The sequence below is a fragment of the Hemitrygon akajei genome, chromosome 14, assembly GCF_048418815.1.
Source record: "Hemitrygon akajei chromosome 14, sHemAka1.3, whole genome shotgun sequence".
In the NCBI taxonomy this organism is placed as follows: Eukaryota; Metazoa; Chordata; class Chondrichthyes; order Myliobatiformes; family Dasyatidae; genus Hemitrygon; species Hemitrygon akajei.
The window spans coordinates 68,841,021-68,859,734 of record NC_133137.1 but is presented as its reverse complement, the minus strand read 5'-3'; the positions used below and the strand labels follow the sequence as shown (position 1 = coordinate 68,859,734).

The 18,714-nt window shown below is 40.6% G+C and overlaps 1 protein-coding gene across 12 annotated transcripts in view; it reads left to right on the top strand.

Annotated features, from left to right (window-relative positions):
• The window catches only part of anks1b (ankyrin repeat and sterile alpha motif domain containing 1B), an 856,034-nt gene that overhangs the window by 270,798 nt on the left and 566,522 nt on the right, over positions 1 to 18,714 (top strand). For all 12 annotated transcript variants that reach the window (XM_073066305.1, XM_073066306.1, XM_073066289.1 and 9 more), the window contains one exon: positions 11,331 to 11,487. In XM_073066305.1, the coding sequence (XP_072922406.1) occupies positions 11,331 to 11,487 (157 nt within the window). The remainder of the gene's footprint in view (positions 1 to 11,330; positions 11,488 to 18,714) is intronic.

Here is an 18,714-nt window from a genome sequence, read left to right as displayed (position 1 = left end):
CAAGGGCATAATTAGACTCTGTCATCTCTGTTGGGCAGGCAGTACCATTCACTGACACCCAAAAGGGATGCTCTTGCAACTAGACAGTGCTGTATCTTCAAAGTTGCATTCAAAGCCTCCTGCAAAAATCCCTGTAACTTCTGAGAATTCTTGCTCCATAACCTCTTGTAGTGAAAAAGGAACGCTTGGAATGGAGACTGAAGTCCACGAGTCATAGGCATTGCATTTCTTCTTGCCCATTATTGGGTAATGTGAGCAAGGCCCCACACTGGGTTGATCAGTCACCTCAGGACTTACAGAACTAGAGTGGAGGCTAATCATCCTCCATTTTGAGAGACTACCTAAACAGAGAAAGCAGCTATCAACCTCCAACAGCATCCATACCTAAACCCAAGCTATTACACTACGTCAGATTCAGTAGATTGCTGCATCACTGCCGCAGGGCTTCAATTTTAAGAGGTAATTGGTTTATGCATGATTGTAATAGAATTGAGGCTATTGCCTGCTTAATAACGCTTTCACTAGCTCTAACCTAATCACAGGACAAATTACAATGACCAGTTATCCTACCCAGTATGTCTTTGATCTGTGGGAGGATAGTGGAGGACCAGAGCAAACCCACACATTCCATGAGAAGGATGTACTGAGACTACTTACAGAGGACGCCAGAATTGAACTCTGACCTCCAACGCCCCGATTTATAATAGCGTTGTAGAAACCACTACACTACTGTGGCGCCTATTACAGTAACTTCAATCAGATTTTAATTAGTGGGGTTACAGCTAACACTTCAGATTCCATGGTATGAAAATGCTGAGACTGAGCAAACTTCTATAATGTTCCCATCTGTTTGAAGTTGATCTTTTTTTTATTGACTAGCTTGACAATTGTTGTTCCATCCTGCTTGTATCTGCATTGAACTTCGCTGACTACATTTATGTCAGCAGTCTACATTTTGTGTGGATTCCTGGAAAATGAACTCTCATGTTCCTCTGAGAAGATGAAGTACAAGATCTGCCAATCTGAATGTTTCCTTGTGGCCTCAGATAGCAGGAATCCTTTTTAAACTAGTTCCTATTAATGTGCAGAGATCTGCAGTGGGGTGAGACGAGAGAGTCACAAGTAACACTGCTTCATGCTAGAAATAAAGTCTCATCCATATACTTCGAAAATCCTGGAACTGCCATTATCTCATCTGTTGGAAATTACTTAGCTACCCTCTGAATTGTAACAAAACGTGCCCATTTGGATTTTAACATGTGGTATTAAATCCTGTTTCTTTTAACTGCCTCCAAGTTGAGTGTGATCAAAGTCTAAACATTTTTCTATTAAAATATTTGGCTGAGATAAATATTCAGTGTTATGATTTTTTTTACTACATGATAAACTGGTGAATATCTTTTCTGAATATCATCAAAAGCAGTGAATGATTTATTTTAAAACTTCTCATTGTGCTTTATTTAATTTTCTTGAGATATGATTATACTGTGCCAAAGAACTTCATCAGGATGGTACATCCTTGTTAAGATCTCCCCTACCACCCGCCTGGATTAGTCGTGAGATTTGATGAGCTAGCATTAACCCAGTTCTCCCATGGTGGTATAAGTGCTGTTGAGGCTGAAGCTGAAGGTGTTGAGTGAAATCCTCTATCTGAAGCACATGTATTTTGTTTTTAGACTGCGTAGTTACTTTTGCTGTTGAAACAATCTGAAATGTAACTGTCCCAGTCCAAAAGGAACTTCACTTGATGGCTTTTTACACTTTGTTGGGCATATGTTGTAATGTATAAGATACTGTTTCAAGGATGATTGGAACATCATACTGCTTTCAAAGCATAAAGTAACACTGGACAATTTTTTTTGAAATTGTTGCTTCCTCAGAATTTTTTTTTTGTTTATGATTTATTGAAGTTGAACACAAGTATAACTTCAGACTACCTGTATCACGTAGGAATCTGGAGAAACAAGAAATTAACTTTAATTGAACATACTGTGTTTAATTGCATAACGGTGCTGACGTTTTGCAATAGTTCAACTGAGCTAAAAATGCTTTGTTGATTATTTTCATTTGTACTCAGTCTCTGAGGCTTCTTGCTTAAGTGTCCAACAATAATCAGCTAGCATTGATGGATTCCAGTTGCCCAGATACCGTTTCTCCATGACCGCAATGTCCTGATGAAACTTTCCACCATGTTCACCACTGACAGTGCCAAGATTTGCAGGGAAGAGATCTGAATGGGAATAGTGAAAATGAACCCTTAGTGATATGTTGCACTTCATGGTTTTGAATGCTTGGGGCATATTGTCAACCAGTTGCACATACTTTAGTGCTCTGTAGTTGCCAAGAACATTTTCAGCAACATCCTTGAATGCCTTCCATGCAATTTTCTCCAGTCCTACTTGAAGTTCTTCAAATTGCCTATCACTGATGGCCTGTTTCATTTGTGGACTGGCAAAAGTGCCTTCCTTAATCTTGTCATCAATTATTCTGACTTGGGTTATGAATTAAAATAACAAATATGGGCAATTTTTTTTAAAAATGGTATGTGATAGGGAAATTTCATGTTGATTTTCATTATCAACGGCCCAAAATCCACAAGGTACACCCAGAAGTATTCAGGATGTCAAGTGTAATGTTAGAAACATCAATTCAATTATTTAATTTACATGGAGGTAGGCAACAGTATTAATGTTATAGCTTGTTGTTTTTATTCCTTTCCCTACCTTATGCCTTGCTGTTCCATTAGCATTTTTGTCTTTTTTTTTTATGAGGCGGAATTGCTAGCTCGACACTCAACCTAGCACAGATGAAAAGTGTGCAAGGAGTTAGCCGGATTTGAACCCGGACCACTCGCCTCGAAGTCTGGTGTGGATGCCACTATACCACTGGCTGCAACAATGTTATGGCTTGATTAAGCACTAATTCCCTGCACTTGACCTCAAGCAAATAGGTTAATTTGCTTTTTCCCTCTGCATTGAAACACCTGTTAGTCTTTTCAAGTTGCATTGTAGAAGAAGGTTGAATATATTAAACAGAGCTGCAGTAGTTCATGAGGTGCCTACCTGATAATGCTAATTTAAATAGTTAAGTGGAAGTGCCAAACTTCCTTACTGAATAACTCAGCACATTATGTAAAAACTGTAAAGCTTGAATAATTGGATCAGTCAAATTGAGTGAAATGCTTTTAAGGACTAACTTACATTTAAAGACATCATTTCAAATGGCCTGGTATATACAGAGTTTATATGGACCAATCTAACACACATTTTCACAACACATGCCAGTAATAATAAACCTGCTTCTGATTCTGACAATTTGGAATTTATTCAGTCCTGGGTGTTGGAGATATTAGGTTAAGGGTGAAGGGGGAGAAGTTTAAAGGGAACATTAGGTGGGGCTTCTTTACACAGAGAGTGGTGGGAGTGTGGAATGAGTTGCCAGATGAAGTGGTAAATGCAGGCTCACTTTTAACATTTAAGAAAAACTTGGGACAGGTACATGAATGAGAGGTGTATGGAGGGATATGGTCCAGGTGCAGGTCAGTGGGACTAGGCAGAAAAATGGTTCGGCACAGCCAAGAAGGGCCGAAGGGCCTGTTTCTGTGCTGTAATGTTCTATGGTTCTATGGTTCATTTATTGGATTGGTGAAATGGCTTACAATGTTTTTGTCAAAAATTTGGCGGCACGGTTGGTGGAACTGCTGACTCACAGCTTCAATGATCTGGATTCAATCCTGACCTAGTGGAAATTTTGCATGTTCTCCCTGTGGCTGCATTGTTTTCCTCTGGTTGGCCCATTGTCCAACTACATCCCAAAAATATGCAGGTTGGTGGGCTAACTATTTGTTGTAAGTTGTTCCTCATGGGGATGAGACCCAGGTGAGAATTGATGGGAATGAGAAGGAACAAAATGGGTTATTGTAGGTATGTCGCATCTGGAATTTTTTCCAGGTAGCAGACGATTTCCTTCCACGCCACTCTGACATGTTGGAAAATCATGTACATGGAAAATCAGCAGTGTTTGCCTTCTGCCGGGTGAGTTTTTTTTAAGAGATCACCAGCTCTTAACGGGAGCTGGCTGGAGTCAAACTCGGGACCTGTCGCCCCGAAGTCCAGCACTGATGCCACTATGCCACCAGCTGGGTTATGGTGGGATTAGCGTAAACATGGGTGCTTGATGGTTAGCGTGGACTTGTGCACCAAAAGGCCCGTTTCCTTGCTGTACTTCTCAATGACTCAATTACTGGTGTTGCTTACCATTCTTTTAAAAGTTTGGATGTTTTACAATATTGTAAAGGATAGTTATGATCCAATATCTGATCAATAGCAAAAGACTGCAGGAGGAACTCAGAAAGTCAGACAGCATTTGTGGATCTGATGATTCTTGTTTCAGATTGAGTCCCTGTACCATAACAGGAAGTTGGCCAGTATAGAAAGATGAGGGGCTGGTTGAGGCAGGAGCGAGCAAGTGAAAGGGAGATTCTGGTGAGGAGAGGTTGATGGTCAGCTGGAGCCCAGTGGCAGAGGAAAGAATGGAGACAGTGATATTGGCTTGGAGATGATTAGTGGAGATTACCATGGGATACAGATTAAGGAATCTGATAAGAAAGGAAGGAAGGGATGGTGGGAAGAAGGCAACAGTAGGGGAAGGGCATATGGGACCCAGTAAGTTGAGTGTGTGGGTGATAGGCAGGTGGACAAGGTAGGGGAAGGGACAGAAGATGGTTTCGGAAAGAGGTTTTGTGAGAGGGCCTGGTGGATTAGAATGTGAGAGTAAGGGATTTTGAGCTCCCAGCTGCAAGCTATTTTAACTCCTCTCTCCATTCCCATGTGGACCTGTCTGTCTCAGCCTTCCCCACTGCCAAGGTGAGAGCAAACAAAGCCAGAGAAACAGCAACTCATATTCCACCTGGGTAATCGACAACCCGAGGCTATCGAAATCTACTTTACCAAATCTCTCTATCAAATTCAGGTTACCCACATCCCTATTTTCATAGTATCAACGGTGGGGGAGGCTGAGACAGACAGGTCCATGTGGGAATGGAGAGAGGAGATAAAATAGCTGGCAGTTGGGAGTTCAAGATTGCCACCATGGACAGGGAACAGGTGCTTCGCAAAGGGGTCACATAGTCTGCAGTTGATCTTGCCGATGTCGAGGCGGCAACATCGAGAGCGCCAAATATATCAGATGAGATTGGAGGAGTTGCCTGGAACAGCTGTTTAGGTTCCTGGAAGCTGGTGAGGGGTGAGGTGTAGGGAAAAATGTTGCTTCTCCTGAGGTGTGGAGGGAAATGTCTGGGACAGGGAGGGGTGGATGGAGAGGAATGAGAATTGTCCCTGTGGAAAGCAGGGCTGCAAGGGGTTACCGGTGAATTCACATTGCAGCTATTGGAAATAACAAAGAAACATCCAACTTCTGACCAGTGTGCTAGCTTTTGCTGAACCTGACTGTTTGTAAATCTGTTTCTATGTTTAATTTCCCTGCCAATACAGAAATGGGATTCTAGCTTCTTTGAGTCTCTCACTGCCATTCCAAGTGTTCCTCCTTCATCTTGAGAGGTTATGGATCAAGATTTCCTTGGAGTAATTCGGAATGTTGCTACTTTTGTAAGAGGCTTTGAGTTGAAACTGGCCCCCAGAACAATTCTGAATTGGGAATTTCATGAGTGAGATAGCCCAACAACTTACCAATTGTGTCATGTTGATGGAGGAAGCAGATCCCTTTCATTTCAGTGTACTGGTAACTGAAGGAGAATTCAATTTGCTTTTAAATCCTAATTTCTTTTCCAAAAATATCCCAAACCACAACATTTTCTTTATCTGATTTTTGTAATACTAGGTTTATAATAAACTTGAAAAATTCTGCAGATGCTGGAAATCCAAAGCAGCACACACAAAATGTTGGAGGAGCTCAGCAGGTCAGACAGCGCCTATAGAAATGAATTGATATTTCGAACCAAGACCCTTCTTCAAGACTGGAAAGGAAGGGGAAAGACTCCAGAATAAAAAAGGAAGGGAGAGGGGAAGGAGGATAGCTAGAAGATGACAGGTGTAGCCAGGTGGGTAGGAAAGGTAAAGGGCTGGAGAGGAAGGAATCTGATAGGACAGAAGAGTGGACCATAGGAGAAATGGGAGGAGGAGGGGACCCGGGGGAGATGATAAGCAGGTAAGAAGAGATGAGAGGCTAGAGTGGGGAATAGAAGAAGAGGGAAAAATCATTTTTTTTACTGTGAGGAGAAATTGTTATTAGTGCCATCAGATTGGAGGCTACCCAGACGGAATATAAGGTGCTGCTGCACCATCCTGAAGCAGCCTTATATTGGCACAAGAGGAGGCCATAGACTGATATCTCAGGATGGGATTGGGAAGAGGAATTAAAATGTTTGGCATATAATAAATTATCCAAACTTATCTTCACCTTCTGTGCACATAAACTAATTTCCCAGTAGGGGTCAGTGGACAGTAACCAATAATCATTACTGGATCTTATTCTAAGTGGATATTCCTTTGATTTTGGTTTTTGATTGCAAATGAATTGTGAATATTATATTGTATTCATTATGTCTTGCTATGGATGATGTGAGAGATATTTATTGACATAATATAGAACTGAAAGAGAGATTTTATTTAAATTTACGTATCACATATCACATTTTTTTCCATTTAGCAGATGGTAGGTAAAAGCACTTTTTGCAACAGATATATCTATTATTAGTATCTGAAGTTGGCAACACACAAAATGTTGGAGGAACTCAGCAGATCAGGCAGCGTCTATGGAAAAGAGTAAACAGCTGATATTTCGGACCGAGACCCTTCTTGCAGACTGGAAAGGAAGGGGAAAGGAGTGAGACTAAGAAAGTGGTGGAGGGGAGAAGGTAGTACAGGGTGGCAGGTGATTGGTGAAACTGGGAGAGGGGGCAGCCAGGATATTCCTGGGAAAAGAGTGAATGGAAAACCAGGAAATGATCCCACTTGTTGAGTTGGAATTATTTCTCATGTTCAAAAAAATCAAAATATTTCTTTCACATTTGTAACATGAAGAGTACTGCCTGAGGAATTTTATAAACCTGGCATTGAGACTGCTCACACCAACTCCTTGTTGCTCTCAGTGTAGGCTGATGACGGGAAGGGATTTTCTTTTTGTCTTTGCTAATACAATGCAATACATGAAAATAGAAAGGATGTGAATTTCAGTAAGAATATATTTATATAAAATAGTTAAATAAGAAGTACAAAGATAGAAATAAAAAAAAGTAGTGATGTTGTGTTCATGGGTTCAATGACCATTCAGAAATCTGATGGCAGAGGGAAAGAAGCTGTTCCTGAATTGTTGAGTGTGTGCCTTCAGGCTGCTGAATTACTCCCTGATTGTAGCAATGAGATCAAGGCATGTCCTGGGTGATGGGGTCCTTAATGATGGATGCCGACTTTTTGGGGCATAACTCCTTGACGATGTCCTAGATACTACAGAGGCTAGTGCCCATAATGGAACTGACTAAGTTTACAACTCTCTGCAGTTTATTTCGCTCCTGTGCAGTAGCCCCCCCCCCCCCACAACCAGCTAATTAGTTATGCAGCCAGTTAGAATTTATGTGAAGTATTCCTCTGCTTGCATTTAGTAAAGTGCGGTTAAAACTATCCAAACAACTCTGGTTGGTCTTGGCAACAAAATTAGTGAAGTGGTTGCATTCCTTGTTATCTGATTTGTGGGGAGTTTTTAGAATTCCATAAGTCAACCTTTGATCTGTTACTTATTTTTGTTGTTCATACCACTGTCTCTCTTTATTTTACATTCCTTTGGCATTTGCAGACAGCATTCCATGGATCCTTGGCCATATAGGGCTCGACTCGACCCATTTTCAGTTGTCCCCTCTCCCACACTAACCACCTGACCACCCTAACCTTCAGGTGCAGTTGCTCCCAATAACTTAGGGATCACACTGCCTTGTTATTTCACAAGTAGTGGCTCTATCTCAGGTTGTCCCAATGGTCTTGCAATGACTCAAGCTGCCAAGAAGCCCTTTCCTTATTTTAAAATATATCTCATAATCCGAGGGGTGGCACGGTCACGTGTCAGCTAGCACAACACTTCACAGCGTTAGCTGTAAGATCAGGGTTCAGTTCACACTGCTGTCTGCAAGGAGTTTGTACGTTGTACCTGTGACCGTATGGGTGTGCTGTGGGTGATCTGGTTTCCTCTCACAACCCAAACACGTAAGGTTAGAGTTAGTGAGTTGTGGACATGCTATGTTAGCGCTGAAACATGGTTACACTTGCGGGCTGCCCAGCGCAACCCTTGCTGACTTGATTTGATGTAAGCGGCATATTTCACTGTATGCTTTCAATATGTGACAAATAAAACTAATCTCTATTTCAAGAGGTATTTAAAAACAGTTGAAAAACAATAGGTAATTAAAAAAGTAAAATGTAATAAATTCTCTTAGAAACAATCAGTTAATGTAAGCTCATTAAAGAATTAATAGTAATTGAAATAATATCAAACAGGTCACTCATCTTAATTTACATTTTTAAGGTTGGCATTTTCTAACTAGACAAGAAAATGAATACATCTTGGAATACCTGACCCAGGAGGGTGTGGACATCTGTTATTGAGTTTAACACATATAAAATGCTGGAGGAACTCTGGCGGTCAGACAGCAACGATGGAAAGGAATAAATAGTTGATGTTTCTGGCCGAGACCCTTCATCAGGGCAACCAGGGTCTCGGCCCAAAGCATCGAATGTTAATTCATCGACCAGTAGTAGTTGTTCAGAGACTTATCCAAATTGGCTGGTTGAAATCTCCAACAACAATAGGGAAGGTCTTGTGACTACTGGAGACAGTGCTGAGCTCCTCCAGTGCCTGCCTGACTTTGACCAGGATAACGGCGGATAAAACATATGACACTTGACCACTATACGTTCCAGGTCAGGTGAGCAGGATTTAGACAGAGCTGCCACGTCTGTGTACCACAGTGAGTTATCATATAGAATAATCCACCTCCTCTACCTTTAAAAGACTCAGATATCCTGTCTTGGTGGTGAATGGTGAAGCTAACAGGCTGCAGTGCTGCATCCTAAAAGACGGGTGAGCCATGTTTCTGTGAAGCAAGGTACAACAGCAGTCCATTATGTCCCTCTGGTACTGTAATCTTGCTCTGAGGTCTTCAGTTTTATGTTCCAGAGACTGTACATTCGCCAGCAGGATAGTTGGGAGTGGGTGTCTAAGGCCTCTGTGTTTCAATTATACCTGCAGCCCAGCACACCTTCTGCGCTTCAGTTTTTTTTAAAGGGGAACTGCACTCATGACCTTGGTCTACTTTCTGGGGTTTGCCAGTTTTGAGAATCGATAGACTATTTAAGTGTCTTAAAACAATGTTGCTTACTGCAGTACCCATGGCTATGACTGTGGATCTCAGCTGTCGTGGTCCTAAATTGTAATATTTGGTGAGTCCTTTGGAGCTGCATACAAAATGTAGCCACTTATTGACATTACCTTGTTTCTCTAAGAGATCTCTTTAAAGATCAGCCATAATTTAATTGGTGGTACAAACACGAGAAAGATAACTGGTCTATTCCTGTTTCTGTTTGTAATAATCCTCTGTTCTTTTGAATGGCTTTGTATTATGTACTGAAATGCTTGACATTCAGTAAAGTTCTGAGGCCAGATAAATCTGTTTCTGGCCATTCTACTCATATTATTAGGGAACCCCCTCTGCATTGAAAGGCAAGTCCACGGATAGAATATGAGAGTAGGTGAGCCTGCCTCCGATCTCCAGTGCTCTCTGACCTGCATTGCACGGTACAGGCATAGATGTCCAACACGCACTAATGTGCACACTTCTCCATGGACCCATTGGCCAGCCGTCAATACAGTCTGGTTCACTGATATTGTATTATCAAAGATGGAATCATGAAATTTTGGACTAGTCAGGATTGAGTATTCCAGTACATTTCCAGTACATAAGTATCAAGGAGAACAAAATAATTGTTGTTCCAGATCCAATGAAGCACAGCGAACAGATAAAGAACACAATATTTTTTTTTAAAAACACGATAAATATAAATACACAACATAGCCTATGAACTTATATAAATAGATTGATTGCATGTCCATAAAGTGACACTCGGCACAGTAGTGTCTGTATGTAAGGTGACACTGACAGGAAAATTAAAGTAGTGGTGAGCCTTATTGCCTGGAGAAAGTATCTCTTTTTGAGTTGGGTGGCCCTGGCATGGATGCTATCTAAACTTCTTCCTGAGCGAGACAAAAGGTCCATCAGCAGGGTGAGTGGGATCTTTCATGATGTTTCTTGCACATTTCTGTACATAGGTCCTTGATAAAGGGTGGGCTGGCACCAGCGATGTGTTGGGCAGTTTTGACTGGCTGTTGAAGAGCTTTCCCATTCGCTGCAGTGCAATTTCTTTTCCAAGCTGTGATGCTCCCTACTGTGCATCTGCAAAATGATAAGAGTATGAATGTGCAAGGTCCAGCTCTCTTCCACCTCCGCTGAAAGTAGAGACATTGATGAGCTTCCCTGACTGTGTAGGATGTGCTCTGGGACCATGAGAGTTTCTATGCGATCTGCACTCCCAGCAGTTTCCACTGCTGCACCACTGATGTAGAGGGAGTCGTGGTGGTGTGAGTCCTTCTGAAGTTGATAACCATCTTCTGCGTTTTACTGACATTGAGGAAGAGGTTATTTGTTTGGCACCAGACCTTGAGCTCTTCCTCCTCCTCTCTGTAGGCCATCTCATTGTTGTTGGTGATGAGCCCCACCACTGTCATGTCATCGGTGGACTTGGAAATGTGATTTCTCAGGTGTTTGGCCGTGCAGTCGTGTGAACAGAGAGTAGAGCAATGGGCTTAGCACACAGCCCTGTGGTGGCAAATAAGGTGATATTTTTAAGAAAGAAACAGTTGAAGTTTCAGCTTAATAGTGTTTTGTCAGTACTTTGAAAAGTCCTCCATCCAAAATGCTAACTTGGTTTTCTTCTCTGCATGTAGTGGCTGACCTGTTGAGTATTTCCAGGATCTGCAACATTTTCCTTCACTTTTATTAGTATAGATCTCTTACATTTTGCCACCCAATATGTGTCATCAATATGACGTTGCCTGATTTATAGTTACTGTACTGGGTCACATCCACAGTACTTAGCGTGAATTAATTCTGGGTAAAAATTGCAAGAGAAAAGCAAAAATGACAATTTTTTCTTCAGAAGTGATAATCGTAGACTTTGCATCTGTTCAGATTCAGGGGCTCTTTCAGACTTTCTTCTGTCACATTTTAGGTCATTGATGTTGTCTCTATTTTGACTCGTCTCTCGCAGGGATGTCGTTCTGAAGCTTCTTCAGTACGAGGCCTCCACCAATGTTGCAGATAACAAGGGCTGCTTTCCACTCCACTTGGCTGCTTGGAAGGGAGACATGGACATTGTAAAAATTCTAATCCATCATGGGCCTTCCCATTCACGAGTAAATGAGCAGGTAGGCTTGCTTCTTAGTTTGAAAATATGAAGCACTGAGAGGTGCAGACTGGTTTGCTATCTTCTCATTTTCTAAACGTTTGAATGCTATGATATCAGATGCCAAAACTGTTTTTGTGAACTAACCTTTGAGGTTGTACAACAGAATTTAATTTTAAGATTTTAACAAAGAAAATCTTATAGGTATCCTTTCAGTGAAGTTTAAATCTTGTTTGTTATGTTGGTTGCAAGTGGAATTATCTCCCTCAAATGGACATCATTATATTTTCTGTGAAGCATAGTTTTGTGTCTCTGCATTTGGATGCCCCAAGTGATTGTTGTAGTCTGATGATTGCATTGGATTATTAGCCTTGTGTGTTAAATGGATTCTCCAGGTCTAGGCTTCCTTTCATTAATTGTCTGCTTTATAGAATGTACAACAATTTATGCTATTGATTGATTTCCTTTATAGCAAATGCAGTGTGCTTTTCAAGAGTCATCACCACCTGGTAAATTTTTGAATTTGCAGTTGATTTTAGAATGTTGAAATATTTTCATTGGTAAAAGGACGAGTTGGATGCACTATATTGCTTAATATTGCAGTATCACAATAGCTGAAATCATAGAGTCATAGTCATAGAGCACTACAGCATCTAGTCCAAGTTGAATGATTAATCTGCCTAGTCTCATTGACCTTCATCCAGACTTTAGCTTTCCATTCTCCTCCCATCCATGTACCTCTCCAAATTTCTCTTAAATGTTGAAATCAAACTGGCATTATTCCGCACACTCACCACCTTCTGAGTGAAGAAGTTGTCCCTTATGCTCCCCTTAAACATTTCACCTTTCCCTTTTAACCCATGACCTCTAGTTGTAGTCTCACCCAACCTCAGTGGAAATAATCTACTTGCATTTACCTTGTCTATACCCCTCATTTTTGTGTATATCAAGTCTCCCCTCAAATTAGAAATCGGAACAACTTCTTGGGAATTATTCTCATTTGCACACTTTATTTGTTTATCGATGTATTTCTGTGCAGTGTCTGATCCAGTTATTGTCCTTATGATTATCCTCTGTACTATTTACATGTCTTGCATTCTCCCTTTGGGACGAGGCTGGACAACACTTTTCATTCCAGATCATGCACTTTCCATCTCAACCTTCAACTTCTTTGTTTTGTTTTTGTTTCAGTTAGTTCCATCTCTGGACAAACCGTACCTTTCTGCACCAATCCTTGCAACATGAATATTATTGCAAAAACAGTGTTATCTGCAAATTTTGCAGCACAGGACATGGAAAACATCTGGCATCTTTTAACTTATCTTGGTTTCCGTAACCTGCTTTTTAGTACAGTTCATTACTTTGAATGTTATTAGATGGAAATAATATGATGGATATTTTATTTACACAAAACACAATGAGACAAATAACAACTTTAGCTTATTTTGAGTATTGGTCGTAGTGGGAGTGAAGCAGTCCATATATTCGAACCATCTTTCACTATGAACAGGTTTAACAGTCAGTCCAAGTCATTGGAACAGTTAGTGAGGGTTTTGGTTGAAGGCTTAGCCAGCGAGCTGTGTTTATAGTAAAAGAGCACTCTGTTTGTGCAGCATTAATTTGTGTGCACACGTAGCACGTAGGCCCATCGGTGTGTGGACACACCCTGGTGCTCATGAACCAGATCCCCAGCTATGGGTAAATAGCCCCACTTTGCCTTGTGGGAAGCCTCAGGAGAGATGGAGGCTATGAGATAAAGCCAGACAGCAAATCCTGAGTAGAGCCCCTAAAGTGGCCGGACACCACTGAGTGTGCTTCCGGCAGCTGGTGCCAACCATATTGCTTCATAAGTTTTCCTTTGGACTACACTGATGAGGTCGAGAAGGGGATCTTGACAACTGGGCATCTCAGGATCTCCATACCTTCCACCCAGGCTTGTGATGATGATAAGGGTGAAGTGGTTCAGTTTGGTAGGTCAAATTTGAAGGCAGAATATAGTATTAATTGTAAGGCTCTTGGCAGTGTGGAGGATTAAAGAGAACTTGGGCTCTGTTTTGATAGGACACTTAAAGCTGTTGTGCAAGTTGACAGTGTTGTTAGGAAGGCATGTGGTATGTTGGCATTCATCAGCTGTTGAGTTCAAGAGCCATGAGGTAATGTTGCAGCTATATGAGACCTTGGTCAGACCCCACTTGGAGTACTGTGTTCAGTTCTGGTCACCTCACAACAGGAAGGATGTGGATACCGTAGAAAGGGTGCAGAGATTTACAGGGATGTTGCCTGGATTGGAGAGCATGGCTTATGAGAATAGCTTGAGTGAACTTGGCCTTTTCTCCTGGAGCGACGGAGGATGAGAGGTGACCTGACAGAGGTGTGTAAGATGATGAGAGGCATTGATTGTGTGGATAGTCAGAGAATTTTTCCCAGGGCTGAAATGGCTGACACGAGGGAGCACAGTTTTAAGAGGCTTGTAGAAGTAGGTACAGGAGGGATGTCAGGGGTGAGTTTTTCACATAGAGAGTGGTGGGTGCGTGGAATGCGCGGCCGGCGACAGTGGTGAAGGCGGATATGATAGGGTCTTTTAAGATGTTCTTAGATAGGTATATGGAGCTTAGAAAAATAGAGGGCTATGCAGTAGGGTAATTCTAGGCAGTTTCTAGAGTAGGTTACTTGGTCGACACAACATTGTGGGCTGAAGGGCCTGTAATATGCTGTAGATTTTCATGTTCTATATTCTATCACCCATTGACCTTCGAGACAGATAGATGCCAAGCACCGAATTTGTCACTTCAGGTTATTAGTTTAGCTCCTAGTGTGGGATCAAAGCCACAAAATTAGAAGGTAAATAGATTACCAAGATAGTAATTGACTGGTGAACTCAATTTCTTGTTGACAATTGATCTAAAATAATTAAATGTCAAATTCAAATCACATATTCATGATAGTTTCTGTTCAAGGATTAGGGCTAACTCCAGAAACTTGTTAAACAGGCGTTTATAATTTTTAGAAGACATTTTCCATCAGATGATTAAGCCACAGGTAATATTGGAAATGAGGGATTTATTTGTTCAGAAAAAGCAAGTGCAGTTTTTTTTTTGACTGGGCAATAAGCTTGTCATTTTGATTGATTCTGTTCTCATAAACAAACTTGCAATGTTTTGAGCAGGGTATGTTCAATGATAATGTGAGGTGAATGGAACAGAACTGTTTTTTTGACCTATGCGTGATATGTGTACAATTTAGATAGTACAGGTCGACCTTCACTAATCCGACTACCTGTAATCCGGTTCCTTCGATAATCCGGCACTGATTTCAAATTTTCCGCGCAACTGTAATTTCAAATTTCCTGGGCCACCATACCAATCTGCTGTGCATTGTTGTGGTTGCGCTGGATGTGTTGGTGCGCTCTTGTAAGCACAGACAGGTGATTTCTGCTTGTTTTCCTGCATTTATTAATATCATTTGTGTGAGGCGCGGTCACCTGGCACCTGCCTGTCTCACCGGCCAGCGGCAGGGGAGCTGTCGCGCACTGGGTCGGTCCGCCTTCTCACCTGCCTGCCAGCAGTCGCACACTACCCTCCGGCATTGCCTGGCTGGTGCTCCGTTATCTTCTGCCTATGACCTCAGATCAGATGTGGCGACCCGCTGAAATTAAGCATATTACTGAGGAAAAGAAACTAACAAGGATTCCCTCAGTAACTGTGAGTGAAGAGGGAAAAGCCCAATGCCAAATCCCCGGCCACCTGGCGGTCGCGTGAAATGTGTCATATAGAAGACCTCCTTTCTCCAACTTCTGCTTCTGCTCACCCAGATGTGCTGCCACCAACATCAACAGTTTTTGAAGAAACTGTTGTGCCAGTTTCTGCACCAGTTCCTGATGTTTCACTCATTTTTCAAGATAAAAATGTTGATGATCCTGACAACATCACACTTGCAGACATATAACTTTACCCAAAGGTATATTAAATGTCTCACTTTAGAAGCAGAAGTGCTCAACTGTTCTGTATAAGTTAATTCCTGCACATTTACTTGTACCTTTTATTTTATCTATGCCTGTACAGTATATTACTTTATTAAAATTTCACTTGGTATTTATTTAATATTTCTGTTTCATTATTATCTAACTTGTACTGATTTACATGATATTTTAAAGGTATGATGAGGCAGTTAGCTGTTGCTTAATGTGATCCTTCTGTAATTCGGCATTTTCACTAATCCGACACTCCTCGGGTCCCAGTGGTACCGGATTATAAACGGTTGACCTGCAGCTATACCCAAGGTGGCTTTATTATACATTAATTGTGTGTTAATAGGCTTAAAGTATGACACATGAAACCTACAATAATTTTAACAGGTTTTGAGTTAATCTCTAATAAACTCCTCCATATTTTGCTTACCAAGAAGTAGTCACAGGATGGAGAATGTATTATTGTATTGGAAATTTCCATAAACGCTTCAGCCGTAACAGATTTAATCAAAATTTGAGAAAGCTTCACCTCATCTGGCTTCATTCACAGTTTCAGCACTGAAAACTGACAAATTATATCCTTTTATCATTCTTGTCTTCCTTTTGAAAAACAGCATACCAGAAAGTGTTAGCATTCCCATGAACCTGTGAAAACTACCTCATTATTTTACTCTCTGTTTGCACTACTTCTTAAATTTTTTTAATATATTCTTATTGGAACTTGTGGTTTTTTAATGTATTGCACTGTACTGTTGGTGGGAAACAACAAATTTCACAACATATGTCAGTGTTAATAAAGCTGTTCTGATTATGATTCTGAAACCATTAACATTCTGATCCCTGTGATGCAATATCACTTTGTAGTTCAATATTGTATATTTCTTGCTAGGTAACAAAATTTTATCAGACTCCTATCAGATTTTATAAGGGAGTTCCTATTCATTAACGTGTTGGTTCAGTGTTAGATAGAGATGGAAATCATACAGGCACATTCTTTATTTTACCCGTCTTGCTGATGTGTCATCACCAGTTTATTTGGAGCCCTAATCAGATCTTTTAAATCTACCTAACATCTAAACAGTATGTGACTTTATCTCAGAGGCTTGCTTCATAACAGAGAATCAAGTTTGTATCACAACAACAATACTTAAGAACATTATTTTGTGAAATTTATATCGAAGTATCAAAATAAATTTATTATCAAAGTTCAAATGTGTAGAATTTTCCATTCAAGGACTTTGAAGGACATTCCATACCAGGCTGTATGCAGCCAAACAATAAACCAGTGCACAACCATAGAAGCTTGTCAAAGTTTTAGATAGATGTCATGCCAGATCTCCGCAAACTAAGTTGATGTTGAGTTTATTGTCAGACGTACAAGTATATGTTTGATTGCATGTACTTGCAACAAGTATGTAGCATCAGATACACAACATTCACAAGAAAAACATACAGTGATGCTAGAAAGTTTGTGAACCCTGTAGAATTTTCTCTTTTTCTGCACAACTATGACCTAAAGTGTGATTAGATCTTCACATAAGTCCTAAAACTAGAAAAAAAGAGAACCCAGTTAAATAAATAACACAAAAAAACATTATACTTGTTCATTTACTTGTTGAGAAAAATGATCCAGTATTATATGTATTTGTATTAAATATGTGAACCTCTGGGGTAATGCCTTTAGAAAAGCTGTTTGGAGTCAGGTGCTCCAATCAATGAGATAATTTTGAAGGTGTGGGTTGTAGAGGTGCCCTGCTCTATAAAAAAGACACACAAAGTAAGGTTACTAACAGAGCCTGTTCTTCTCAAGAAGGATCTGTCTATGTGCACCATACTCAATCAAAGCACCTTTCAGAGGCCTTAGAAAAAGAATTGTAGAGATGCATGAAGCTGGGAAAGGCTACAAAAGCATTTCTACAGACTTGAGCGTTCATCAGTCCACAGTAAGAGAAATTGTCTACAAATGGAGGAAATTCAGTACTGTTGCTACTCTCCCTAGGAGTGGGTATCCTGCAAAGATCACACCAAGAGTACAATGTGGAATACTGAAGGAGGTGATAAAGAACCCAAGGGTAACAGCAAAAGAACTGCAGAAATCTATAGAACTTGCTAAAGTCTCTGTTCATGTGTCCACTGTAAGAAATACACTGAACAAGAATGGTGTTCATGGAAGGGCACCACAGAGCAAACCACTGCTGTCTTTAAAAAAAATTACTGCATGTCTCAAGTTTGCAAAAGACCACTTGGATGTTCCACAATGCTCTGGGGCAATGTTCTGTGGACAGATGAGACAAAAATTGAACTTTTTGGCAGAAATGCACATTGCTATGTTTGGAGGAAAAAGGGCACTGCACACTAACACCAAAACCTCATCCCAACTGTGAAGCAAGGTGGAAGGAACATCATGGTTTGGGGGTGCTTCGCTGCCTCAGGGCCTGGGCAGCTTATAGTTGTTGCAAAAACAATGAATTCAAAATTGTATTAAGATATCTTACAGGAGAATGTCAGGGTAGCAGTCTGTCGCCTGAAGTTTATTATAAGTTGGATAATGCAACAAGACAGTGATCCAAAAGACAAGAGAATGGTTTAACAAGATGAAAATTCATGTTTTGGAATGGCTGAGTCAAAGTCCTGACATTAATCCGATAGAAATATTGTGGTAGGACCTGAAGCAAGCAGTTGATGTAAGGAAGGCCACCAACATCTCAGAGCTGAAGCAGTTTTATAAGGAAGAATGGCCTAAAACTCCTCCAAGCCAATATGCAGGACTGATCAACATTTACAGGAAAGGTTTGGTTGAAGGTATTGCTGTACAAGGGGATCACACCAGTTTCTGAAAGCAAAGGTTCACATACTTTTTTCCCACAAATCCATGTAATGTTGGATAATTTTTCTCAATAAATAAATGAACAAGTATAATGTGTTTGTGTTATTTATTTGATTGGGTTCTCTTTATCTAGTTTAAGGACTTACATGAAGATCTGATCACATTTTAGGTCATATTTATGTAGAAGTAGTGAAAATTCTCAGGGTTCACAAACTTTCTAGCACCACTGGTATATTAAAAATAAATTATACACTAAAAGAGGATGGTTTGCAGAAATAAGAGAAGGCCATTCCAGGGCTTCACAGATGGTTTAATTTTTACAGGATAGAAAGTCTCAAAGTGTTTCACCAAGGATTATCAGAAAAATTTGGTACTGATCCACAAAGGAAAATTTAGGACAGATAAGGCTGAAAGTTTCAAGGGCAGCTTTCAAAGAGTTTCTAGAAAACATCTTA